Genomic DNA, 26,626 nt, shown 5'->3' with positions numbered 1-26,626 from the left:
TTTAGTTCATGCCAACATCCATATGAAGGAGTTACAGCGCAGTATGCTGCAATTCACACCCAGTAGTTCCCACTGTGGGGCCGTTTTTACATAGCCTTTATTTCAGATTGTCCTCACTGCAAACCATCAATTGTCTTCAAAACTACTTTTCAAAGAAGTTGCGGTGTATTTTGGGACCTCCTATAAAAGGGAAATAGAAAAATGGGCAGTGTTCTGTCAGTCTGCCCCTTACATAATTACAGCACTCTAATTTTGACTAGCTATTTTAGGTTGATTTAAGCTTTCTTCCAGTACTTTGAACATGCATTTCTTTAACTTCAACACTTATTAGAGTTTATTTTTAGTGAATTTAATGTTTCTAAAAGATGTTGGATCGAGAGTCTTGATTACTACAAAATGGTCAGTAGGAGTGCCAATTTCCATCATGCTCTCCTGCACACATGCCACAACACCAAGCTTGGAGAGGTCCATTTCTAAAGATGGCTGTCCCCAAGCCCATTCATGGTCTCCAGTGCTACTGAAAAGGCTAAAAATTTTAATAGCAATTTCTATTATAGGATTATTTGCCTGCTAGGATCAAGTCTTGTACTGATCTTTATCCTTTTTCTTTTTTAAGACACTCATAAGTGACTTGGTTGCAAGATTTGGATCATAGATGGTGCACCAGAAAGTGACTGATTAGAGCATTATTTACGTTAGTTAGTATATGGTTTGCAGAGTCCTTCCTGTTTGCCTACAAAATTAAATATTTTGAGGAGAAATGGTCTATGAAAGGATCTCTTATGAAGTAGTCCCCGTAATGAGCAAATTTGAGTATCTCATACAGATAGAGTAGCAAATTTACTGCTTATATGATAGCTATTTTGGTTATGCCTGAAATTTAAATTAGTTCTTGTCAGTGCGGATGCCTAAAATGTTGGTATGTTCTTGATTCTTGTGCTATCTTAGCTACCAGAGGCAAAGGAGGGGAAGTCTGAGGCACAAAGAACAAATGACCTGCCAGCAACTACAAAAGAACAAGTTAATAGCAGGTGTGTTCCTGTCTGAAGATTCGTTTGCAGGCTCAATAGTGTCATGATTTTTGAAGAATTCAATGAGGATTTACTGTGAGAAGAAACGTTTCCTCTGAGCTACTAAACAAAAACAGATAGTTTCAGCCAACACTTCCATAAGAAACTGTTTGGCAGTAAACAGTTTAGGCACTAGCAATGCATATTAACTCCTTAAATCATATGAGAATATGTAGGTGTATGGTGTCTGTTGGTTTCTTCTTATAAAATCCTAATCTTCATTGGATGATTTGCACAATATGCCCTCTTTTTGGGGAACATACAAGAATCAAAACAATAAAAATAGTATTGACTGTAGTGAGTGAGTCACCCAAGAACATAGTTGGGGACTAGTAGTAACCAGCACAAAACTTCTTTCTGTCTAGTGCTAGCTGTTAAAAATAAGTCCCCATAATGTTTTGTTCCCTTGCCTCTCCAAGATTTTAATAAGGGGTGAGAGTAAGGTTTAAGAAAGTATCTAAGTGTGCCATGGTGGTAGGAATACCCCAGGAAACTTAAATGTAACTCTAGTTATTTTAAATCCTGAAATTTCAGATTAATTGGCAGAGAAATAAAAACATACAGGGTAATCTTTAGAGGTTAGTCTCTAATTTGTGTAATTTATTAGCCCACCTTTAATCTTTGGTCTCAGAGAGCTGTCATTAAGAATTATTATAAAGTACCACCACTTGTCCAATATTCCTCTTCATCTATGGTGTACCTAGTTCAAGAGCACAGCAGTAGTGACAAACTGGTCTCATGTCCCTATCCAACCTGAGTCAGCTCCAATGTAAATAGCATTGTTTCAAGGCTTCACCAATACCAGGATGTTACAAGACAGGTCTTCCCCACCCTACTAGCATACACTAGCCCTGGTTTGACACATGGTAACACACAAACCTCAGTAATCTGTAGTGGAGTTTCCCATCGTAGTGTGGTTTAACCAGATTAAGATGGTGTGGGCATTTTTTTTTCTTCAAAATACACATTCTATCCTAGATTAAATCTGTACACCTCAAGAGCTAATTTTCTCAAGGCCATGGGAAATCCTTGATACAAGCAGAAAATCTTGATATTTAAAATTGGTCTTGCACATATGAGAAGAGATGAGTTTTAAGCCAATACAAAAACATTTTCTACAGCTTACTTTTATTTTGGTTGATGTCATATTAGGCTGACAGAAGATGATTCTTCTAGTGATGAAGGGTCACAAGAGCTGAAAGAATCCCTAAAAATGGATTCTGTCCCAGTGGAACTTCCAAGCCATGGGAACACTATCTCTTATAAGAAGTCACTTAGATTGTCTTCAGACCAAATAGTAAGTGGTATATTTTTGCATGTTGCAACTCTGATAAGTGTTCTGTTTTTTTCATATTGAGTTTTTCACTAAAGTTTCCAATAAAAATAAAGTAGGACCAGAATCACTTATATGGGGTCCTATATTTAGCACTTTGGACACGGAACGACTGGATTTAAAGGACCTCTGCTTCCTTGTACTATGTAGGAATGCTGCAGTCTTAAAAAGACTTCGTAGTTCTGTGTTACGGTGAAAAATCATCTAGCAAATATAATCCTGGTAATTGTAGTCCATATTTTTTCTGCAGAAAATAGTCAAACCACTGTATCAGGACCTTGCTAAATAACATGTTATATTGTACACCCTCTTATAGTTCCCATGCCATTGACTCTTATAACTGTCCAGTTGCACATATTTGAAGCAGTGTGCAGGAGTCCTGTCCAATTCTAAACGTGATTCTTAAATTTTAACTCATTTTAGATGCACTAATAGTCCAAAATATTTGATCATTCTTTCTCATCAAGGCAAGAATTTAATTTCCATTTCTGTCCCTTTTTGAAAGTGACCTATACAAGTAGGAAAGGATAACATCACCTAAAGGCTGCATCCACGTTGGCAAAAGTGGGGACCCATAACTTATCCGGGGTGTCACTTCACCACAGTTGCAGGAGTGGAAGCTGGAATGCAGCCAGGCCTCTGGTATCTTTATTATTGTTCTGTCCAGGCTTATTCTGAACAGAATTAGATGACGCTGTGGTAAAAAAAAACACTACAGATTCTATCCGTGGAGCTCCACCAGTGTTGAATCCTGGTCCCATTTTTGCTAGTGTACATGAGGGGGGAAAAAATTCTTTCTCTAGATGAGGAAGAGCACATATTAGTATTAATAAAAGATGGCTCAGGAATTCTAAATATAGATATTACAGATGGCCTTGCATAATTAGTTCCTTTTCATCTACTTAGATATAATTAGATGCTCTAGAAATGGTATCTTTGCGAATCTTGTCTATTTGCATCAATGAAAGTTAACTCAGTAGTAAAGAATAGCAAGGATTTTTCAGGAAGAAGATATACATTGTTTTTTTAATTCTTTTCACCAGAAGATAATTGCTGATGTAGAATAATGCTAAAATAAAATCGAGGATAGGTTCCTTTACTAGCAGAGGGAGAAAGTTGAGAAATTACCAGGATTGTTTCTTTTGATAGGCAAGAGGGAGGGTTGTTGTATCTGGATAGTGCACCAAGCTAACATTGGATTTTGTGAAATGGCTTTAATTTGAGGATGCAATAAATACATAATTACAAATCATATTTAATCTGAATACACAAATAGATGTGTATGAGCACCCACGACATTTCCTATAGCTCTTTTGCTAAACTCTTAACTATGCAAAACACTTTAATAGTTTTGGTTCATTTTGAAGGCAAAATTGAAGCTGAGAGATGGTCCAAATGATGTTGTGTTTAGTATTACAACCCAATACCAAGGTACTTGCCGTTGTGCAGGAACAATATACCTCTGGAACTGGAATGACAAAATTATCATCTCTGATATTGATGGAACAATAACAAAGCAAGTACCATTACATCATTTTTGCTTTTATTTAAATTTGTTATGATATGTTTCACTGTTGTTTATAGCACCCGCCTTTGAAGAGCTTATAAAGAGTGATTCAAAGGGAGCTTGAATCCAGCCTATCCTCTAAGTTTACATCATAGAGAGAATCCCAATGCAAGATTGCTGATTACAGTATTCTTCAGTGGTGTTTGACTGTAATTTGTACTTTTACTTACAGTAATCTATGATGAGAGTTTTAAAAGAATAATATAAATGTAGCACCATTGTCTTTCAGTGATATCCTGGGTTTTTTCCCTCCAGTTTAGTGGGTAGCTTGAGACTGGGTGTAGTGACTTACTGTTGCATAGTGAGCTCACTAATGGCTCAATCCAGACAAGCTACCAAAGCTTTGCTGTAACCTCTGGAATCTGTTGCACAGAGATTCTTTGAATCTTCCACATATATTTGTTGCAAAACAAATTCAGTGACATGTATTATTTTTATTTTTAATGCAAAATCTCTCCTTGTATACTTAGTTCTGATGGTTCTTGTTTTTAGGTCTGATGCCTTAGGGCAAATTCTCCCCCAGCTTGGCAAGGACTGGACCCATCAAGGCATTGCAAAACTCTACCATTCCATCAATGAGTATGTATCTTACTTTGAAATATCTGGGTATTTGGGATTACTGACTAACAAAATCAACATAAATCAGATTAACTGAGTTTGATTTAGACCACCTATTCATAACCTAAATAATGAAAAATAAATTGTCTGCTACAAACTAAATTATTTTATATTAACAGAACTTTCTAAAACATGTACTATTGCTTTGCCCATCAACTACCACTTTCCCTGGTAATCTGTTTTTTTTTCATTGTATTTCCAAAGAATAGAGTCAGATTTTAGTTTTAAAAATTGTAGTTTTATAACAGAAATTCTAAAGACATTCTTCACTGTTATGCTGGTTGGGAAGCAGAATTGTAGCAGTGTTCTTCAGATTGCAGTGTCTGTTATACTTTAAAAGAATCATGAAAGCACTTAACTATTTTGTAAAAGTTATTTGAAATGTAAGTGTTGGGCCTAAACTGTGTGCTTTCAGCTATTTATATCTTGCATAATTTTATACATGTAAGTTACTGAACTCTACGTGTACAGTAATTAATGCTGCTTCTTAAAAATGTTCAATTTTTTAAAAAGCATAGAGTCTAGTAATCTTTTAAATTGTTCAGATTTTTTAAGTTAACAGATATCTTTTTCCTTCCTGATTTGGTCCTTTGTGTGGCAAATACTTTTCAAAAACATATTGATGGCACCACTATTCACCAACAGCCCTGGGAATAGTATTTAGCTGCATTTAGTATTGTGCCTGAGGGATACTAGATGAGTAATTGTTTGGGGATATTTTCAAATAACTGATTTTCAATACAATTTTTCTAAATTGAAGTTTAGAATCATTGCCTTGACAGATTAGATTCGAGGCCTTGAAACCTTCATGCTGACCTCAGATATAATGCAGAGGGCCAAATGTTGCCTTTTCATGCCCATTACTGTCAATGGGAATTGGGCAGAACTTCAATATCTTATGCATTGGAAGCAGCAATCTTAGTATTGTGGGTCAGATTTCATCAGGCCTCTAAAAATGCACTTGCATCCACTTGCACGCACAAAACCAAGACTGTGAACATGCTCAGCTGAAGCTTTTTTTCATATGAATAGATGTGCCTGGAGAGTCTGCAGGAGCATTTTTAAAGATTTACTGAAAACTCATTGTTGTTCAGCAATTCTGACGTGACATACTGTAACTAAATATTTTTGCCTACAAGCAACAGCAGAACCTTTTAATATCCAGAAATGGAGTCCTTATCTGCAAATGCACGTTTAAATAATTGCTATAACTAATAGTGGGGGGTTGAATGAGAGTTGGATATAGGTTTGTTTACAAAATTATTATTTTTTGCCAATTATACAGAACCACCAGGTTGTGCATAAATCTAACCTGTAACAGTGTGATCTTCATACTTAGTACCTGCTCTACTTTCCCCTTCACTATTAGGCTTGCTTTTTGAGTCTTTAAATTATTATGGACTCTTCAAAGTAGGCACAACCTCCTCTTTCTCCTGAGTGTACAATGAGATTGCTGCCCTGATTGGTGCTTCTAGGCACTACCATAATACAGAGCTGATCTTAGCAAAAACTTTTTTTATCTGGAATATAAATTAAGCAGAATATTCTTCCTTAGGAATGGCTACAAGTTTCTGTATTGCTCTGCTCGTGCCATTGGAATGGCAGATATGACAAGAGGGTACTTACATTGGGTGAATGACAAAGGAACAATCCTACCCAGAGGCCCCCTATTATTGTCCCCCAGCAGCTTGTTCTCGGCCTTTCATAGGTAAGCACATAGGTATTGGCAATTTTATTTGTACTAAGGAGGCAAGGGAGTGGGAGGAGGTAAATAGAAAAGGTTTGAGAAACTGAGTGAAATGGTTGCTTTATGAACTATCATTATGCCATTGTTTTTATTTGTACCCCTGCAAACTGAAGAGGGCCCATGGCTTTATTATGACCCCCTGAAACCATTTGCTCATTCCAAAATGTTTAATTTGCAATGTAACGTTTGTGATCATGTGCATGTATTAAAAGCTGTTATAGCAGGTAAAATATCAGCCCGGTAAAGGAGGTGTTTGTCCACTCCTCTTCCTCCCATCCTGTGACTGACACTAAACATAAGGTTCTGTACGTATCAGTAAAATTCTGTCCAGAGAAGTATGGCTGCAAGAACTGCAGATTTGAACTTCCACAAGCTAATCTGGATTTCCCATCTCTTCACTGCCACACTGAGTGGTATTAGAACCTTGGGAATTCTACATTGTGACAAGAATCTAATGATTAATATTACTTATTATCAAGAACAAATCTAGGAGGCTGAACATTTCTGGGTTATCTAAATATCTGAGACAATCACTGCTGGAAACTTCAATAGACTAATCACTTGTCAATGATGATATCTAATTAAGGTAAAAGTAATACAGTCTTAAGAAAAGTAAAATAAAAATGAACTGACACAATAAGTTGCGGCCAGCAGTGCCCCCAGTTCTACCCCCACTAGTCACTGGTAAAACTGCCATTGTCTGCAGTGGGAGCAGGTCTGAGAGTAGACCTAATGTGTTCCTACATATCCTCACTAGCCATTTTTCCTGATCTGCTTAAATGATCCTCTGAGGTGGCAGAGACCTTGTCAGAACAGTTATGAATTTGGTATGGCATTAAAATTTACCAGCCCAGGCGCAGAATCTGTTGATCTGCATTTTACTGCGATTCCTCGTAAAGGAAAAAACGAGTTATGTTTTACTGGTCTTGGGCAAATGGATTTTTTTTTTTTACAGCTGGTACAATATCTGCACATTTGAAATTTCAGCCACACAACGTACTGTGAGAATGCAAACACCAGCTGAATAGGGGGAATTACCCCTCTGAAATGGTGATTTAGGATTCAGTGATTGTGTTCAAATTTTATTCTAGGGAAGTGATAGAAAAGAAGCCTGAAAAGTTCAAAATCGAGTGTTTGAATGATATCAAGAACTTGTTTGTGCCGAGTAAACAGCCTTTCTATGCTGCTTTTGGAAACAGGCCCAATGTAAGTCTGCACCTTTCTAATTGAAGGGTCAAAACACCCAAACAATTTTATTTGTGAAGCAAGGGAAATAAGGGGGTTTTTTTTTGGTCTTTTTACAAATGTAAGAAGGCAATTGAACAGCTTTAATTTATTAAACACCTGATGACATTTCCTTTTTATGACCCAGTCATATAAACACACTTAGAAATAACTTCACTCATGCAACCGTTCTACTGGCTTTGGTGGAACTACATGTATTAGTGAAGTTACTCGTATGTAAATGTTCTCAGAAACTGGCCTTTAATAAATATAGGATAACATTCCATCCTTTGGTGTTTCTGCAGTGGTGTTCTGAGAGCCAAAGTTTATTAATTCCATAGCAATTCAATGCAGAAACTTTCTTCTTGCACACAATTCTCACTTTCCTCTCCCTGTCTTGTCTTCAGCCACATAGGTGCTGAGCCCTGAACTAGCAAGGAAGGGATGGGTCCCAAAAGTACTGCTTTTCCACCCAAGAAATGGAATATTCCCCCACAGAATCATTTTGTTGTTTGTGGCCTAAGGCCTAGGAACAAATCTTATTCCCAGACTCTGGCTGGAGGTTCATCTTATTTGCTGCTGTATATTCTAACCCCTTCTATGCTGTCTAAGGTTTATGGCTTCTAAATATGTCTGATGCTTTGCATGTCGTCTTTTTAACTTTTGAAGAGCCAAATTTCAATTACTTCAATCTGCATTTAAATGTATCTTCATGTTCTTTCTGTAAAGTTTTTTTTCTATTGAGCAGTGCTCACTCACATAAGGGAATCTGAAAGCAGAGTAATTTCCTTCTGCATCATTGTTCATGCTTTCTGCAGGATGTATATGCCTACACGAAAGTGGGAGTCCCAGACTGCAGAATATTTACAGTGAACCCAAAGGGTGAACTGATCCAGGAACGGACAAAGGGAAACAAGTCCTCGTAAGACCACTTTTATTATTTCAAATGGTCAGAAGAAGTATGGGGGGCGGGGAGAGGGAGACTGAGCTTCGAGCAAGGCAGTAACCATTGTAACAGTGATGCTGTAATATGAAATCTAAAGGAATTGTGTGTAATCCTGCCTACTAGCGATCTTCAGCCTCAGATATTTACTGAAATTTATTCAGTAAGAAAATGTAAACTAAAATGTAAAGTGGAAAATAGCTTTTGGAGGAACACTGTCTCTTTGACTCTCGGCTTTTGGAATTACATTTCTAAAGTTGTGCAACAATAGAACAGTGACTAGACTGTGAAATAACCCTCTTCTTTTTCTGATGTAGGTATTTCAGGCTAAGTGAGCTTGTGGAACATGTGTTCCCACTGCTCAATAAAGAACAGAGTTCTGCTTTTCTGTGCCCGGAATTCAGTTCCTTCTGCTATTGGCGACAACCATTTCCTGAGGTGAACATGGAAGATCTAGCCTGAACAGCTCTGCTCACCTGGAGATGGGATTTCATATCCAGTCATTCAACTTCAGTTTAAATGTGAAGAGAGAACTCCTGTTTTGGAGATGCCAATTTATACATTGGTACCATGAGTCTTACTTAAGACAATACTTTAAGTCTACGGGTTTGGCACAAACAAACAAAATGCCAAGTTTCTGTAGCTCTGACTTTGTCCTTTACTTGACTTTTTAAGGCATTTGAGATCAGCCTATATGATAGCAGCAGTACTGAGTCACTAGATGACAACACAGAGGTGGCGTTTTCGCTGCATCTATGCCTTTCCGTAGATACAAAACTTACCTTCAATACAGACTTTTTTATATTAGTCTCCTTAATATTTTTTTTAAAAATAAGCCAAAACATGCATGGAAGCTGCCAAATAGACTATCAGCCAGGTTATAGCAGTTACAGACTAATTTTCAAATTGGTCATTAGGCCATTTTAAAAAGGAGTAACTGTCTGAAACAACTATGGCTCCATTCCTCATAAACAAAATATAGAAAATGTCTTCAACGTTAACCACCTGACAGAAACGGAAGATATAAAGTCCCTCCTGAAATGTAAATAGTATTGTCACGTGTACAATCTAGTGTATATTCAAAGTAGAGGCTGAGCTTGTGCAGCACAGTGCCACTTGTTAACTCTGGCTCTTGCATTTTTCTAAACATACAGTGATTTGACCATTTTATGAGCTTCTTACTTAACGTCCTTATTTTAAATCGAGCTGTCTTGAGAAGTTCCAGTATGCCTTTTGATTCTTGAATGACTTCTGTTATTCCCAAGCTGCAACCTTCCATGTCAATTTTCAATTCAGAGAAAATTGAGAAAAAGCTTTACTGTAATAGCTGAGAAGTGGGCATTTCTTTACCCCATTGAAATGCATATGTGTGTGCACAGTGTGTAGGCGAGTAAAAAGCATGTAAAGATTATATTCAGGGAGTTGTCATTGAAGAAAATTATGTATTTAATTTTTTTAATGGAATCTACTGCAGGCCTTTCCAGAATTCTGTGTTAAGGGTTTTCAGTTGTTGAAGGAAGTACAGTACGGCAGCGAGCCCCCTGGTGTAAGGTCTGAGTGATCTGAATGCTGTGTAGCAGAGCAGAGCCAGCGGAGTTTTCAGGTAAATGACGAGCATTGCTGTGTGGCTATTCCTTGGTTTCAGACCAGCTCCTATAAACTACTGTATTATGCTAATTGCCTCACAGGCCTAATACTTACCAACTCCAAAAGCAGTTTGCCTGCAGTCTTCACTGGGTATCCAAAAAGTTAGTGAAAGCAAAGTTTTTTCCTTTTAGTTTGTACAGCACCCTTCTTAAGAAGGGTATAGCATAAAGCTGGAGTGAGATTCTGTGCTGTGCCTCTTAGAGGTGCAGAGTGGCAGTGAGGATGTTGACCCTAGGCTGTCAGTGAAAACAGCAGATTTGGTAGATTTTTAGATGGAATCTTTTATTTCCTTTGTCAGTCTGAGAATTCTCCCTGTGAGGTTCTAACACAACAGGAGCTAGCTCCAGCCAACTGAAAAACAGATTCACTGAATATCATTTGAAGTAGGTTATTTTTAATGAATAGCTCGCAGCAACTGGAATTATAAGCAAGGAGATGAAGTTGCAAAGGGGACTTGGCTCTTTCATGAAGGCTGCGGTGAAGGAAAGGAAAAAGCAAGTTACATCAGTGTGAACTTTTCTGTGCCATATAAACAAATGATTTAAATGGCAGCCTCATTAGAGTATTGGTTTTCATGGTATGCTAATAATCATTTCCACAGAAAAGTTGGCCATTCCCCAAGTCTACTTAGTGGTTAAGTAGAGGGGACTACATTTCTTTCATGATCCAAACAAATGTCTAAAGATGTTGTTTTATAAGTTAGTATTTGCAGCAGCCATAATTTTATACCAGGATTACTCAATCAAGAGCCACAGTCTTTGTCTATAATGGAAGCAGTAGTGGGCTGCAAATGCTATTGCTGGTTTATTTCACAGGTTCAGATCAGAACCGAATGTGGCCTATTTTATAGATCACTGCACTGAGCAAAGGCTTATAAACCCCAGTCTTTAAAAGCCCGGTCGGTATCTGTTTTTATTTCTTTTCTTCGTTTTTTTCTAATAGGGAAAGCCATTTCACAAAGGGTAAAATTTTCATAAGTTGCTTTGAAAAATCAATGAGTTACAGGCCATGAAGTGAAAAAATTTCCTATCAGTAATGAAGCAATCTTTCCACAAAAGGAACGGACCTGTATCTCCTAGATTAGTTCTTCTGTGGTAGTCAGAATTTCCTTCAGCACTTTCAGCTAATTATCTTCCTTGGCTAGTTTTCTCTTAACCTAGGTTTTCATGATGTCTACAGTTTGACACATGCAGTGATGAATTCTGTGCACTTTATGGTGGGGACAGGATAAAATCAACATAAAACCTGTTTTAAACAACCAACTGAATAGGTTAAAATGTCTCCTTTAAGCACCAGTAGTTTAAATTAGTGTGAGCACTTGGGTTGTGTTGCAATTTTGGGATGAATTTTTGGCATTTGGAATTTCCAAAAAGCTGCTGAATAAATATGCTGCCCTTCCACTCTGTTTGTGATGATTACAATTCTGCTATATAGGTTTTGATACAATGCAAAAGTGTTCTTGAGTCTTCCTGTTAAGCAAATGTTTTTTTTTATTTGAAACCAACTTGCATTTGGAGCCCTACTCAGATTGGATGATAATATTTCTTTAGAATCCATTTTGGGGACTGAACTTGGGTGTTCTATGCAGACCATTACTTACATACACAGGGAGGTAAAATGTCCAGTATTCCAAACAGATTCTAGAAAAGACATCTCATTAGCAAAAACCTACCATTTGACAGTTCTACAGTATGAAGTGGATAGATCAGAATTACACATTAGTCTGCTTCCTTTATTTTACCTTAGTGGAAATAGATGGTTTGAAAACAATGTTTGTGCTAAGCCTATTTCAGATCAGCACAAATTAATTCATTCTTTCTGTGAAAGAGAGGAGCTTTTAAGTGTGTGTACACACACGCACACCTCTTTTAAGACTGTTGTTGAAGATGCAGATCCCCTTTGCATTAGAACAGTGTTTGACACCATAAACTTCCACAATATTTATCTGCGGATAAAAAAGGAACACTGCAGTTCAGATCTGGTCAGTCCATTGGACACTGCCCATTTCTATAGTGATTAAAGATCATAACTTAGTCACTTGTATGTATAGAGGTAAACATTTCTAGATTTCTTTTTTACTTTTGTGTGTTTAAGCTTGTAATCTTTTTTGAGTATAGAAGTGCAGGTGTGATGCTGGATCATGTATTCTTAGCCTCGTGACATCATTATACTGTTTCTAGAACATAAAGTCTTCAACTGGAAAAGTCTTAACACTTAAATCAACTAAATTACATAACTTCTGACAAACTCTGAATCAATCTGGCAACTGTAAGCCAAATGGGTAAAAAGATGCATTTGACGTATTTAGGTCTCCTAGAAATAGACTCCTTGACATTTGAAGGAGGAGTTTAATTACAACTTCATTATGAAACATTAAAAGTGTCTAGTGAATTTTAGATGATTTTGAATTGTCACTTTTGCCTCAAAGTTTTGTTTCCTATGTTAAATCCTGCTAAGTAGGATGAAACTCTGCTTCATCTTTTTTTTAAAGTGTTAATTATCTCCAGATGAAAGCTGCATTTTGGTTTGTTTTTCAGGTGAGGGTCAGCAGAACTCTTTAATACTTTCTATTTCATTATTAATTGAGAACATGTGAAATAGTTGATTGTTAAAATACACAATCACTAATAAGTTAAATTATCAACTCTGTGAATATGCCAGTACAGTGGTCTTTGTAAAGACTGGACTGTCTTTAGGTAAATAACCTACACTTTGGTGCAATGTTTATTGATGTTCAAAACAATGTTGCCACAATAAACAAACTTAAACTAAAGAGGTTTTTTCTCTTTATTCTTTTTAAAGAATGAAATTCTCATTGGCTCTGATAATAGGTTGCCAAAGTACTAAATAAGGATGTATGTAAACCAGCATTTCATATTTTAAATGGAATCAGGTTTATCTAATGAAAATACCTATTTAAAAAAAAATCAGGAAGAAAAACAAATGTTCCTTTAGAATACTTCCAGGGGCTGATTAATGATACACAGTTACTGTAAGGTTGCTGATATTATTCAATTCTGTTACCTGTACTGATAAAAGTAAATGTGAGGTACTAATATAGATCACGTGTCACTCACAGTCTACTAGGGAAGTTTACTTGTTCTAGTCACTTGCTATTTCCTATGAGTTACTTTTATCCAACCAGCTTTTTTACTCTATTCATGATAATCCATCTGATTCAGTAACTTTAACATGGGACAGTAGTGAATTGTGTACAGAAATACTCACTAGACAAAAATAGTTGTGCCTTTGACTCTTCGCAGTATACATGAATAATGTGTGCCCTTCCCACCACTTAATCACACACAGTTTCCTCTTGTACAGAGCTCTATAGCTGGGCCCCCAGACCACTTCAAAACTACTGGAGTGGGGGCTCTGCTACAGCATGTATGGTGCCACTTCCTGCTGAACTCTACCCACTATCTGCCTGGGCATAGCATATGTGGCAACTTAAAGTAACAGATTTGCTGTCTCTTCCATGGCCACAAGTAGCATTAAACATGGGATTGCCAACAATATTTACTGAAAGTGGCAGAAATAATCTGTCCCCCTTCTAGATACAGGATTCCAGACAAGATGGACAAACATCAGGACTAGAATGGCAAACCCTGTAGTTCAGTGTGCGTAGACCTATTGTTAGGACTTTTAGACTTTGCATCTCCTAATGTCTCGGAGCACCCATGGCAATGGAAGAAGTTGACAGAAAGACTAGTTGTGGTGCTGCTGGGTTTGGAAAGAACACAAGTTCCAAACAGGTATGCACTCAATGCAATTTTTTACCTTGAAAAAGCAGACCTATCCAAGGCTGTATCATTACTGAAGTATGTCAGGTTGCCCTCTCTGAATCAAGTGTCTTTCCTCAGCTCTGGTGTGGGAACACTGTTCTGCACCTGCATCAAAGAGATCTGTGAGGAGGAGGATGAACCATCTGAGCAGAAGCACCAGCTGAACTGACTGGCTAGCTAAAAACTGCATCTGCAATATTTCTATTCTTGTAGCTAAGACCTCCACAAAACCTAGACCAATGTTTCAAACTGGATGACTCAGAGATGGCCTAAATCCCAGGCAAGAGCCAGGTGGAAATGGTGATGGAAGAGCCAAAGGTGAATAGCAAAGCAGTCTGTTGTAAAATAAAAAAACCCACTACACTTCTGCTGGCTGTGCTGCACATATTCTCTTTCCAAGGCTAAAAAGAGAGAGGCTAGACAGTGCACTGTTAAGCTTTACTTTCCCTCCACTTACACTCTTCCTAGACATTACTCTATGCACTATCATACAATAATGCCCCTTATTGAAAGCTGTCTATTGTAAAATCCCTCATGTTTGAGATAAATACTATAACTGCTTAATATTTAATTATACACTCTTAAAGCATATATCATATAACTTAACACAACACCAACTGGTTTTTATTCCTACTTAATTTTTTAAGGATTGTTCTTTCATGCTTCGTAAAGTCTGGCGCATACCTTGCGGGTGATTGATTTTGGAGTGAGTGTGTGTCTGACTTGTGATGACACGAGACTGACTTGCATTTGGTTCCTGTGGCAGTGTGGTGTTTTGAGACTGTTATGTTCTCTCTTGGTCCATCTGTATCCTGCTGATCAAGTTTCTGTGGACTGCATATTTCACTGTCCTCTATTCAATTTCTTTCATTACTACTTGCTGTAGTAAGGCTGGGGCTAGACACCATGATACACAAGCATCTTAACATAAAGCATGGTACTGGGCTACTATTACTGCAGTCTGTGGGAGTGTTTCTCCACTCAAGAATTGCTAGCCATATATTTGCTTTGGCTTTTTGCACTTTTTAAAAAACAGTCAATGCTGTGATGTGACTAAATTCCTATTCTCAGGTAAGTTGCACAAACTCAGTAAAAGTAACTTGTGGTCTGTCTGAATCTAAACAGTTTGGGATACCATGCTGCTGCTTCGTCTATGGTGGCTGCTATAGGGGTTCATCTAGTGCCCAGAAATGAGGTTGTGTTTGGTGAAAAGGTCCATTCCTACTTTGCTCCAAGGTCTGTTGGGCAATATTGTTTGTTGTCTTTTAGCTGCTTGGTCTGCATTTCCCCACATGTATCACATCTGCTCACCAGGACTCAGAAATCCTTCGTCATGTTTGGCCACTATGTTGAATCTGTCTTTCTGGATACAGGCTTCAATTCTAGAATAGCGCTGACAAATACTTGTTAGTTCTCCAATGATCTGGGTATTATGCTTTGACTGCCTTTATATATGATGCTATCTTGTAAGCTCATCTCAATAGTCCTAGTATTCTTGAGAGGTCTTAATGTGTCTGCCCATCCATAGAATGACAGATGCTAGCACTTGTAAATCTTTGTCTTGTATGTTTTATTCTCAGATTCTTTCCAGGCACATAACAGGCTCAACTGATGTTTTCTGTTAGACTGAAGATCTCATTCATGTTATATTTCCAAGCTGCCTGGCTTCTCTGGATAAGTCAGCAGCAGCACTACCTCCTGTACTTGGCTATCACTAGACAAAGCTGCTTTTTTTTTTTTTTTTTTTTTTAAAGGGAGCTTGCCTGCCAGCTGGGTTTCCCTGAGCGCTCAGCTCGCATTGTTTCCATGAGTCATTTCTAGGACAGCCACCAATAGTGTAACAACACTTGACTCACACATCGCCTGGAGCCAACTTCTTAGAGCATAGTCTTCTGGGAGGAGTCTCTCACTTCTTTGCCTATACTAAGAGCAAATTGGTTGTCCTAATAGTTGGCTCACAGAGAGTGAGGCCATATGGTCTATGTCTACACTAAAAGATATGGCTTGAAAGCATGAAGCAGACTTAAGGCAGAGGAAAATAAACCCCCCACCACACCCCCCCTTAGCATGCTGTATGCCAAAGCAAGTAGCTTTATAACACTTAAAGCTGCACTGTGGTTTCAGGGAAAACAACATATAGCTTCTAGGGAAAGAAGGGGAAGACATTTAGTGTGCTTTCTGTCACTGGCTGAGAGACAGCAGCTCCTCCACTTAATAGTTTTCCTACTATACACCATACAAAATCCTAGCCTCAACTTAGTTATAACTTGCTCACTGGAAACCAAGAATGTGCCAACAACTTTTGCTGAAGATTGTGTTAAAGTTCCAACAGAGATTCTGATACTTTGCTTATAAAAACTATAGTCAAACAAATCTGTGAAGAAACTTTGACTCACAATTCCATGATAGAGTAAAATAGTTTCTTCTGTAGCGCATGTATTAAGCTTCTCAAGCTGAGCTATTCTGTTTCCAAGCAATGAACAGAGTTCTTAAGTAGCTTCCCAAAGCTACCACCTCAGCTGTAACAAGATGTTGACTAGATATATATTGATCATACCTCATCACAGGAAAGAGTGCTTACCTCCTAACAATTGTATTCAGACAGAGACTAAGCTGTTCTGGATTTATCAGTAGAAAAGTTAAAATAGTTACACACTACTGCTATAAATAAAACTATTAAAAACATCAGTTTATAGATTTTACAAATCTGCAGCACGTTCCCACTCAGATATGCTGTTGGATTTTTTTTCTAGCCGCAAAAGGGATCAAAATACTACCAGATGTAATGAGCTAAAACATAATTTGACTGGTTACTTTAATGAAGGCACAAGGAAATCTACAGTGGAGTCTAAAATTGATTTCATCTACTCAGGCCAAAGGGAAGCCTGCCATCTGGTTGCAGTACATTAGAGTACATAATGTAAAATGCACTCTTGTCTGAAAGTTTGTCACTGCTGCTACAAGTAATGTGGTTACTAAAACAAAGACTAAAGAAAATGTTTTTCAGTTTACTTTGTGTATTTGACAGCACACTAGCTACAGCCAGCTTTGATAGTCCCTTCTGTGGCTGGTGGGTTTGACACGTAGTATCAGGGCAAAGAAATTTTTTTCTTAATTGTAAAACCTCTGAAAATTGGTACAAGGAAGTGTAGTTTTTGAAAGGTAGCCCAGTTGAATGCACCTTTTGTAATAGATCATAGATAACAATTAAGTTTCCCATTGCTAGCTGTAGCACTCATACTGGAGGGAAAGATGAGGTTTGTTCTCAATGTTTTTTGTCTTAAGCTTTCAAAGCCAGGTGCTATGACTCAAAGGAAGCTTCTACTTGTCTCACTTTCTGCTGATATGGGAAAAAGGAACTCAGTTTTGCATCAAGTACTTGAGTCAGGGCCAAACTCTCCCCTTACATGTGTTTCCAGTTGAATATGATGTGATTTATTTTGCAACTGAGAATGGAGGTTTGCCCTTTGGACAGACAAACAATATCCTTTTTGCCCAGAGTAACCATTGTCCATAATTCCCTTGAGCTACTTTTCTCTTAAATGAAGGCTGCTGACCCAAAGAACAGTTGCTCAGATACTAAACAACCCAATATCTGGGCAGAAAGCAGGTCAGTCCTATGTAATTATCACTTCCTCATCTCTGCACGAGTGGAAACATGAAAGTAGCAGAGCAGAGGACAAGAATTGTAGGATTTCAAATTACCAGGTTTAGGATTATGGAACTGATGGTGATACAGGGGAGGGGGGATGGAAATTGGCAAATTGTTTATTAAGGAGTAATAAAAGAGCAAATTAGAGAGCTACCTATGCAGGCTGGGTACAAATTTACTGTTTGTACAGCTTGGGGGAAGGAGTTAGTTTAACTGTTGTAAACATGCCTTTTACAGTGGCAGTACTTAGAAGTCTTGTGGGGGGAGAAGGCAGAGTTAAATACGGATCATAAACCCACCACTCAAATCAAGTATATAAAATGAATATATTAAAGCTTCAAATTTTATTTCTTCTGAATATCTTACCCTTCTTTTCATGAGGAATCTAGACATGAGCAATGGAAGGATAAAGAAGAACTCCACTAAATGTGGAGTACATTTCGTCAGAGTCAGAGTAGGCCAGCTTGCCCCCAGTAACTACAATGTTTACTTCATCTCCTGCTTTCAGGTGAAGAACGAGATGGAATGTTCCAGCACCACCACAGGTTCGTTTCCTTGATCGTGGTTTGTGATACTCAAGCAGTTCTCTTCTATAGCCAGCTGTGTGAAGCTGAGCAACACTTGCATTGGCGACAGACAGCACTGCTTCTACGTACTCATCCCTTTCAGGAGCAAGGACAGCGGTGATCAGATAGCGCCCTTCATAAGGAGATGTGAAGATGCCTGCAAAGACATTTAATTAGTTTTACTGATTGAAAACTCTCCAGTGCAGTAGGAATAATGACATTCATTTTAAAACTACAAAAGTTATCCACTTGCTCATAACCCAGATCTCTGAATAAGCACTGTAGAGGAAGGAAAATAAAGGCCTATTTGATATAGAAATCTCACCACCCTCTGCTCTATCTGATGTCTTTTTCTTGGGCTGACAAGAGGCAATTATTCCATAGCATGTGGATTTAAAGTGGAATAGTTATTCCAAATGACACCCATGTGTAGACAAGCCCTCAGGCTTTGTCTGGAGCAGGATTTCAATTTGTGGTGTTTGCTCATATTATCTACCCTGATATCATTACCACCCCCTAAAACTCTAGCCAGCACAAAGTAATAGTTCTGTACTGTGTGCCAAAGTTGATTGAGTCAACAGTCGGGGGGCAGCCTAAGTAGGGTGGGCATCCAGAAAAATGTGGAAATCAAGGTTAGGGGAAAAAAATTGAGTCTGGGCATGGAGGACAGGTGCCCACCCCATAGCTGGTGGCAAAAAGGAAGGAATGGAGGATTAGATCTATAAAGGGACTTCGGCATTATAACATTCAGCACCGGTGGGGGTTGAGGAGTGGAGAATGGGCACATGCAGTGCAGGTCACATATACCAAGGGAGATGAGAATTGGGAAACTAGGAGCATGCTACACCCATGGGGCCTTAAGCTCAGGACTAGGTAAGGGTATAGTGCTGACCTTGGCAAGTTTAATTGCTTCTTAGCAAAACTAAAGTGCCTCATCTTTACTGAGTTTTTACCTCAGAATAGCTCTCACAGTTCCCCTGAGCTTAAAAATACATCTTTTGCATCAGTGAAGACAAGGCCTGTGGGAACTGGCAGGTTCACTACCTTCAACCTCAGCCTGGACCAGTCCACACAAGAGGTCCACTTCCTAGACACTACAGTGCTAATAAGCGATGGTCACATAAACACCACCCTATACTGGAAACCTACTGACAGCTATACGTGCCTTCATCCAGACCACATCACACAATCCATTGTCTACAGCCAAGCTCTAAGATACAACCGCATTTGCTCCGATCCCTCAGACACACACCTACAGAATCTCTATCAAGCGTTCTTAAAACTGCAATACCCACCCGCTGAAGTGAAGAAACACAGAGCCAGAAGGGTACTGAAAAGTCACCTACTACAAGACAGGCCCAACAAAGAAAGTAACAGAACACCACTAGCCATCACCTACAGCCCCCAACTAAAACCTCTCCAGCACATCATCAAGGATCTACAACCTGTCCTGAAGGATGATCCCTCACTCGCACAGACCTTGGGAGACAGGCTAATCCTCGCTTACAGACAGCCCCCCAACCTGAAGCAAATACTCACCAGCAACTACACACAACAAACACCAACCCAGGAACCAAACCCTGCTACACACCCCAGTGCCAACTCTGTACACATATCTATTCAAGAGACACCATCATAGGACCTAACCACATCAGCCACACCATCAAGGGCTCATTCACCTGCACATCTACCAATGTGATATGTGCCAGCAATGCCCCTCTGCCATGTACATTGGCCAAACTGGACAGTCTCTACGCAAAAGAATAAATGGACACAAATCTGACATCAGGAATTATAACATTCAAAAACCAGTCGGAGAACACTTCAATCTCTTTGGTCACTCAATAACAGACCTAAAAGTGGCAATTCTTCAACAAAAAAAACCTTCAAAAACAGACTCCAAGATGCATTCAAGACTCCAAGACTCTTAGAAGATGCAGAACAGGAAACCATCAGATTGGGAGTGGTTGGGTCATTACAAAACCTAAACTTAACTTCCTCAATACTAATTTCTCCCTACTGTTACGCACACCTTTTTGTCAACTGTCTGTAATAGGCCACTCTCTTACCACTTCAAAAGTTATTTTTCCTCCCTTGGTATCCTGCTGTTAATTGATTTATCTCATCAGACTGACCTCACACCTGGTAAAGCAACCCCCCATCCTTTCATGTATTTATACCTGCTCCTGTATTTTCACTCCATGCATCCGATGAAGTGGGTTCTAGCCCATGAAAGCTCATGCCCAAGTAAATTTGTTAGTCTGTATCAGCAAAAACAACGAGGAATCCTTGTGGCACCTTGGAGACTAACACAGCTACCATGCTGAAACCTGTTAATATGCCAGAGGCTCACAGCATTCAGACTAGGTGATGATGGGAAAGGAGAAGAATATAACCATTGAGATGAACGGTTTCAGAGTAACAGCCGTGTTAGTCTGTATTCGCAAAAAGAAAAGGAGTACTTGTGGCACCTTAGAGACTAACCAATTTATTTGAGCATAAACTTTCGTGAGCTACAGCTCACTTCATCGGATGCATCCGATGAAATGAGCTGTAGCTCATGAAAGCTTATGCTCAAATAAATTGGTTAGTCTCTAAGGTGCCACAAGTCCTCCTTTTCTCATTGAGATGAAGTTTCACCACTCATCTGCATGCCTCCTGGGGTATGCAGTGGCAGTTGCAAATGTCATGAAGCTTTCAAAAGAGGAAGGCAGGCAAGGGAATGCCTCAACCACTCCTGGGGCAAAGGGGGACTCTAAATTCCTCCTTCACCCACTTCTCCCTCATCTGCGGTAAAGGCTCTGGGATTTGCCATCAGCCTCTCCTGGGCACAAGTAGTGTACAGAGCCTTGGCCTCCAGCTGGTACCTGCACTTCTCACAGCCCCTCAGTTTCCACTTTCCTATAACCCTCCAAAGGTACCTACATCTAGAGGAGCCAGGAACTAGTGGCTGAGGCGCAACTGCCTGTGTCCAGGGAACTCCATCCTTTGCTCCCGAAAGGGTCCTTCAGTCATGTCCCCCTCACAACCACCAATTTCTCAAGCAACAAAGGAAATTCACTAACCAAAAACATTGTTAAAGGGAAATTAATGTTGCTAAGCAGGGCCTTGTACGCTTCCAGAACATAGAAGCTGGTACCCATAAACACATCTCTAAGAGATAGAAAAGCAGGAAATGTAGAATTACAGTCATGCCTCCCATATCCTTAACTCTGCTCCGTCCCCTAATCCCTGCTGTGAGGAGTCATGGAGATTACAGAGAGGGCAGGGGTGTTTACATTTTCTGCTGCCAACTTTCATGTTCTGGAAGGATACAAGGCTCTGCTAAGTAACCTGAATTCCCTCTAACAAAGCCTTTTTGTGAATGTATAGATACTTGCACTTAAAGGCTGGATCATCCTCCAGTGCCAGTGTGTGACAGGTAGTTTTAACCAAGGTGTGTCTGATTTATACTATAGAACAATGTATTTTATTTCTCCAGCACAAGCACCCTGGTAACACTTAAGATAATCTAATAATGTCTCTATCCCATGATATTGCCCAACCAGCTTACCAGCTCCCCTGTATGTCCCTTTTTGGCTGTTACCTGTGTTAGGATTATAATAGTCTCCATCATTCACAAGCACTTTGTTAAAATGGACCACGCCCGCGTCACTGGGAAAAGGCTTCTGGGTAAGACCAGCCGAAAAAGACACCAGAGAGGTGGCAGCAGCAGTAGGTCCTAGAATGGGGAAGAGAACAGAATCCAGAGCCAATCAGAATAAAGATGTTGCCTTTTACTCTTGGTGCTTATAGTAGAGTGAGTGAGTTTGTGGTCTTGCACACACATTGTTTTCTGTCAATCTGGAGAGGCTGGCATAAGTGCCACTGGGTCATTTTCCAATTACCTCACCACAAAAGGACCGAGAGCCATAACGTTTCCTCCCATATTACAACCCACCCACGAGCAGCAGAAGAGCTTGGCAACTGGGTTCACCTACCAGAGTGTTCTTTAACACATGCTCCCTCTGAGAAGAAGGGTCTGCAAGACGAATGGCCTACAGTGCCATGAGAGTGTTGCCATAGACTTCACTGGGGCCAGGATTTCAACTCAGGTGTTTCATGCTGCTTTCTGAGCTCCCTTCTTCAGGAGCTATGCCGCCGCTGGCTGCTCCTGCCTGAATAATCCCTGCCAACTGTGTGCCATACTCTTCCTGAACTGGAGTTTTCTCATCTTAATCCTTCAGCCCGATTCCCTCAGCTTTGCCTGGTTCATCTTCCTGGCTGATATCCTTATTCACTTCTCCAGTCAGTGATAATGCCCTGCTCCTTTGCATGGTTTGTGCTTCCTCTCAGAAGATCATTCTCCACTACTGGACCAGCACAACAGCTCTCAAAGACTACCTCTGGTCTGGTTTCTCTTAGACACTCTGCACTAATGCTCTTTGGATTAACATTCCTATCTTTACAAAGATCTTACAGCTGAAATTGCTTCAGATTTTCATATTTCCCTAGTACAGCATCCACTCAGAGTTTTAACTACACGATACAAAAGAGAAATAGGAAAAAAAAGACAACTGGGTTTTTTAGTACGTAGTGAGTGGAAGAAGGCAATGCAGCCAATCCCACCCATACCTAATACTTTTCAAATCACTCAAGTCTGTCAGTGGCTCTCACAGTAGCATTTGGAGAGGTCGAACATGACCTCTTGCAAGGTCTCCACTGTGTGCCATTACCTACCAATTCTGTTCTTCCCCACAAGATTGAAGTTATTTTCTCTGTCTGAGTTTCAGCTTTGAAAACTCAGTATCTCAAATAAAAGCATGTTGCATTGTGGAGCTACAAAAATAGAAAGAAAAGCATAAATAAAAATGTAGGTAACACGTGCTTTATTGCTGCAGATAGGCAGGCAGTACAGTTTGTTAGCCAGGGTTCTCATATGCAAGAAAGTCCTTTGGTCAGTTTCGGAGTGATGTGCAAGTTAACATTCTGTATGCTCCTGTCAGTTAGACTCTGGTAGGGCTAATTACACCTACTGATATGGAAATGCATGGGAATCTAAGTTGATGTAATTTGTATGCTGAGGAGTCATAAGATAGTGGAGTTAAAATATTGGGGTGACCTAATTTAGCTTCCATCTGCTCCTGCTGCTCTCCTCTCTTCTGGCTTTTTAGCATGTAAGTTACAAGACCTATGACTCCTCAAGACTCAATGGGCTGTATTCAGAGATGAAACAGAATCCCACAACCAACACACCACACTACACTTCACACACAATTTCCTCTTCCCTCCCCCACGGAAAAGATGACAGAGAAAAATCATGGTGGCTAGCTGCCTAACCCTGCCCCCGCCCCCCACTTCCACCTGAGTGGCCCCCCCACATACACACAGCTGGAGGAGCCCCAACCCTTCCCTCCTACCCATGATCAGCCCAAGCTGCTCCAGCTGCGCCTCCCCTCCTGAGACTCCAAGCCACCCCGTTCTTCCTGAAGAACCTGCGCTTTTAATCATATTAATAAGCAAAAACTTCCCTCATGCAAACCACCAAAATCGGCAACTGGGAGTCCGCTGACAGCAGCTGCACCGGGGAGGCTTAGCCTCCCCTGGCGTATTATACCCACCGCCCGTGGAAAGAATGAACCACATGTGACAGATGTTCATCAAACTGCTTAATGCATCGGAAGGCACTCAGATACTACAATGATGAGGATAGTATAAGAACATGTATAGAACAGTATAGAAAAGGAAGCATAAGTCTGTAAGTTACATGTCAGTCAGTGTGTGAGAGTCTGTCTGAGTCTATGGAAGTGTAACTTACTCCCTTTCAGATGGTGGGTCCTGGAAGGATGAAGTTACATATCATAGACTCTCTTAGATTCACCTCTGAAATTGCCCCTAAGTAAGCCTAGGGGCTTGTCTACACGGCATGGCAAAGCGTGCCAGAGCAGTGTTATATTAATGTGGACTAGGTATCTTTTGCACTGCGCCAGTAGTGTCTACCCAGGGCAGTTAGACCACAGCGCATTAGTGTTTTTTACAACTCACACCGCTGTACTGCACCTTGCTGGTGCCATGCAGACAAGTCATAAGTAGTTTGAGGGAAGTCAGGTGGTATAAAGCGCTGTAGCTCCTCTGAAGTCAATGAAGGTACATTGATTTACGTCAACTGAAGGTCTGGCCCTGAGGTGTGTCAGGCTGTTTGTTTGCTTGCAACACTTGCCACTGAAGTCTGGCCCCCAAAAACACTCTCTCTGCTTAGTTTAATTAGGTTTCTCCCCTAGATCTGTTAAAGGACAAGATGCAAGCGAATTTATGTTCTTCCAAATCCCATCTTTGAGTTCAAGGTGAGAGAATGCTCACTGTGTCACCTACTTACTGGTCCCCTTAAATATCCACGTCGCCTACCCAATTCCTCTTCAAATATCACATACCTAGACATCAGCCAATTTCAGCAATTCTTAAAACAACATCTTTGCAACAAGCTTTTGTGAATTGAGCTCTTCCCTCGAGCCTAACAAGTAAACACAAACAGTAAACGGCTAACGGTGCAAAGGAAAATACAGAGAAATTATTTATCTCAGGCTCACAGATTTAATACAAGTGAATGCAAACCAGAGTATTGTCACCATCATTGGTGAGAAGAAAAAGTTCTAAAGTGATGGATAGAAACCAGACACAGTCGTAGAATTTACGGCAAGAAAGGACCACTAGTAGTTCATCTAGACTGCCCTTCCATATATCACAGGCTACCACCACCCAGCACCCGCACACCAACATTAAACCAAAGTATTACAGCCCAAAGGATAGTATAAGAACAGTGAAACTCTAGTATAAGTATGCAATCTTCATAAACTGTGTTAATGAAGACTGTGGAGAGGGAAGCGTGAGAGGAAATAGTTAAGGCATAGGACTGAGAGAGTCAGAAGATCCAAGTCCTGTTCCTGGCTCAGTTCTTGACTTGCTGTGCGACTTAGAGCTCTTACAAGCTCTCTCATCAATTCCCAATCCTATTTGCCATGGCCTGTGTCTGAAATTTTCTCAACCCCTAATGAGCAAAGATTCTAAGAAAATGGCTCCAGACTCCATAAAATTCTAGTATGTCAGTTTTATCTGCTGCTGCTATTTCTGTCAACAATGATTTAACTAAAATTGTTCTGTAGAGAGAGAGAGAGATTAGGAGGATCCACTTTGATCCGGTGTCATTTAATCTTTCTTTGTTTCAACTCCTTTGCCTGTAAAATACAGCTAACATTTACTTCCTTACCTCATAAGTGAACTATAAGATTTAATTCATTAACATCTGTAAAATACTTGAAGAGCTTTGGATAAGAAGTGCAAAGCATTATTTTCTTGGATTTTTTTAAATTTTTATTGAACTACAGGTGAACTTGAACTTTAGCCCTTAGTTGTATGTCAGTGGCTATTCCTGAACTTGAAGAGGTTAGATGAAATTCTGTGATACAGAAAATATGGAAATTATCACCCAAGAAGAGGATAAGACCAGTCCAGGGGATTGGAGCAGAGCCATCAACTCGGCACTTATAACCCTTCCAAAACTGTAGAAACTATACAGGAGAAGAAAGAGTGCTGGGTGGGATGGTCTAGTAATCTAAGTCTCAGGCTTGAAAAGCCTCTTGTTTTGGGAAGCACACATTCAAATACAAGAAGGGTCAGCTCAGCCCTATGTTCTTTTGAGAGATAAACTCAGAACATAAAATTGATGGGATGCGGGTCTTTGGATGAGAAATTAAAAATGGGGGTCCTGCTCTGCATGGATGTTAAAGATTTGATGACACCTAGCAGGGGTTCTCAAACTTCATTGGGCCACCCTTCTGACAACAAAAATTACTACATGACCCCACGAGGGGGAACCGAAGCCTGAGCCTGCCCAAGCCTCACTGCCCCAGGTGGGGGGAGGGAGGGGCAAAACCCAAGCCCCACTGCCCTGGGTGTGGAGGGGGCCCAAGCCCAAGCGCTTCAGCCTCAGGTGGGGGGCCTGTAACCTGATCCCCACCACACAGGGCTGAAGCCCTCAGGCTTTGACCCCAGGTGGTGGGGCTTGGGCCCCGGCTCTGGGCCCCAGCAAGTCTAAAGTCAGCCCTGGCAACAGCTGTTTTGTAGGGTGCTAATTGCTATTCACTGCCTTTCAGTGATGTTTGTATGTGTACACTGCAATACTAACTACCAGGGTGCATCCTCAGCTCTTATAAACTATCACAGCTCCACTGACATCAGCTGAGGATCTACACCAAGGTTTTTATATCATGTTCATCACTGTGTTATATGAGTGCATCTGATATCTGAGTTTGTGAGGCACTTTGAGATGGAGGCTGTTACATATTGGGTGTGTATATATAATGTAAATAATACAATTATTTTCAGTTTTACTAATTATAGCCTAGGGCAATTAAGAAAAAGCATAGAGATTTAGCAAAGGAAATCTCTTTACTAAATATTCCTCTCTAGCTGGGAGATTGGGTGGTGTCTATTTCCTT

The 26,626-nt window shown here is 39.9% G+C and overlaps 2 protein-coding genes across 8 annotated transcripts in view; one reads left to right on the top strand and one right to left on the bottom strand.

Moving 5' to 3' along the window:
- The window catches only part of LPIN2 (lipin 2), a 78,517-nt gene extending 60,291 nt beyond the window's left edge, over positions 1 to 18,226 (top strand). For 3 of the 7 annotated variants that reach the window (XM_077810413.1, XM_077810411.1, XM_077810417.1), the window contains exons 13-20: positions 949 to 1,031; positions 2,223 to 2,367; positions 3,771 to 3,919; positions 4,463 to 4,549; positions 6,144 to 6,296; positions 7,427 to 7,541; positions 8,378 to 8,481; positions 8,820 to 12,922. In XM_077810413.1, coding sequence (XP_077666539.1) covers positions 949 to 1,031; positions 2,223 to 2,367; positions 3,771 to 3,919; positions 4,463 to 4,549; positions 6,144 to 6,296; positions 7,427 to 7,541; positions 8,378 to 8,481; positions 8,820 to 8,964 — 981 coding nt within the window. In that variant the 3' untranslated portion in view covers positions 8,965 to 12,922. Of the gene's footprint in view, positions 1 to 948; positions 1,032 to 2,222; positions 2,368 to 3,770; positions 3,920 to 4,462; positions 4,550 to 6,143; positions 6,297 to 7,426; positions 7,542 to 8,377; positions 8,482 to 8,819; positions 12,923 to 18,094 lie in introns of those variants that run through there. The other 4 variants (XM_077810412.1, XM_077810416.1, XM_077810414.1 and 1 more) reach the window with 4 other exon arrangements.
- The window catches only part of EMILIN2 (elastin microfibril interfacer 2), a 54,109-nt gene continuing 45,272 nt past the window's right edge, over positions 17,790 to 26,626 (bottom strand). Inside the window, exons 7-8 of the mRNA XM_077810410.1 lie at positions 21,739 to 21,873; positions 17,790 to 18,309 (exon numbers count right to left, since the gene is read on the bottom strand). Coding sequence (XP_077666536.1) covers positions 17,972 to 18,309; positions 21,739 to 21,873 — 473 coding nt within the window. The 3' untranslated portion in view covers positions 17,790 to 17,971. The remainder of the gene's footprint in view (positions 18,310 to 21,738; positions 21,874 to 26,626) is intronic.

Source organism: Eretmochelys imbricata, chromosome 2, assembly GCF_965152235.1.
Source record: "Eretmochelys imbricata isolate rEreImb1 chromosome 2, rEreImb1.hap1, whole genome shotgun sequence".
In the NCBI taxonomy this organism is placed as follows: Eukaryota; Metazoa; Chordata; order Testudines; family Cheloniidae; genus Eretmochelys; species Eretmochelys imbricata.
Note: the sequence above shows the minus strand (reverse complement) of the source record. Positions and strands in the feature narration are given on the sequence as shown.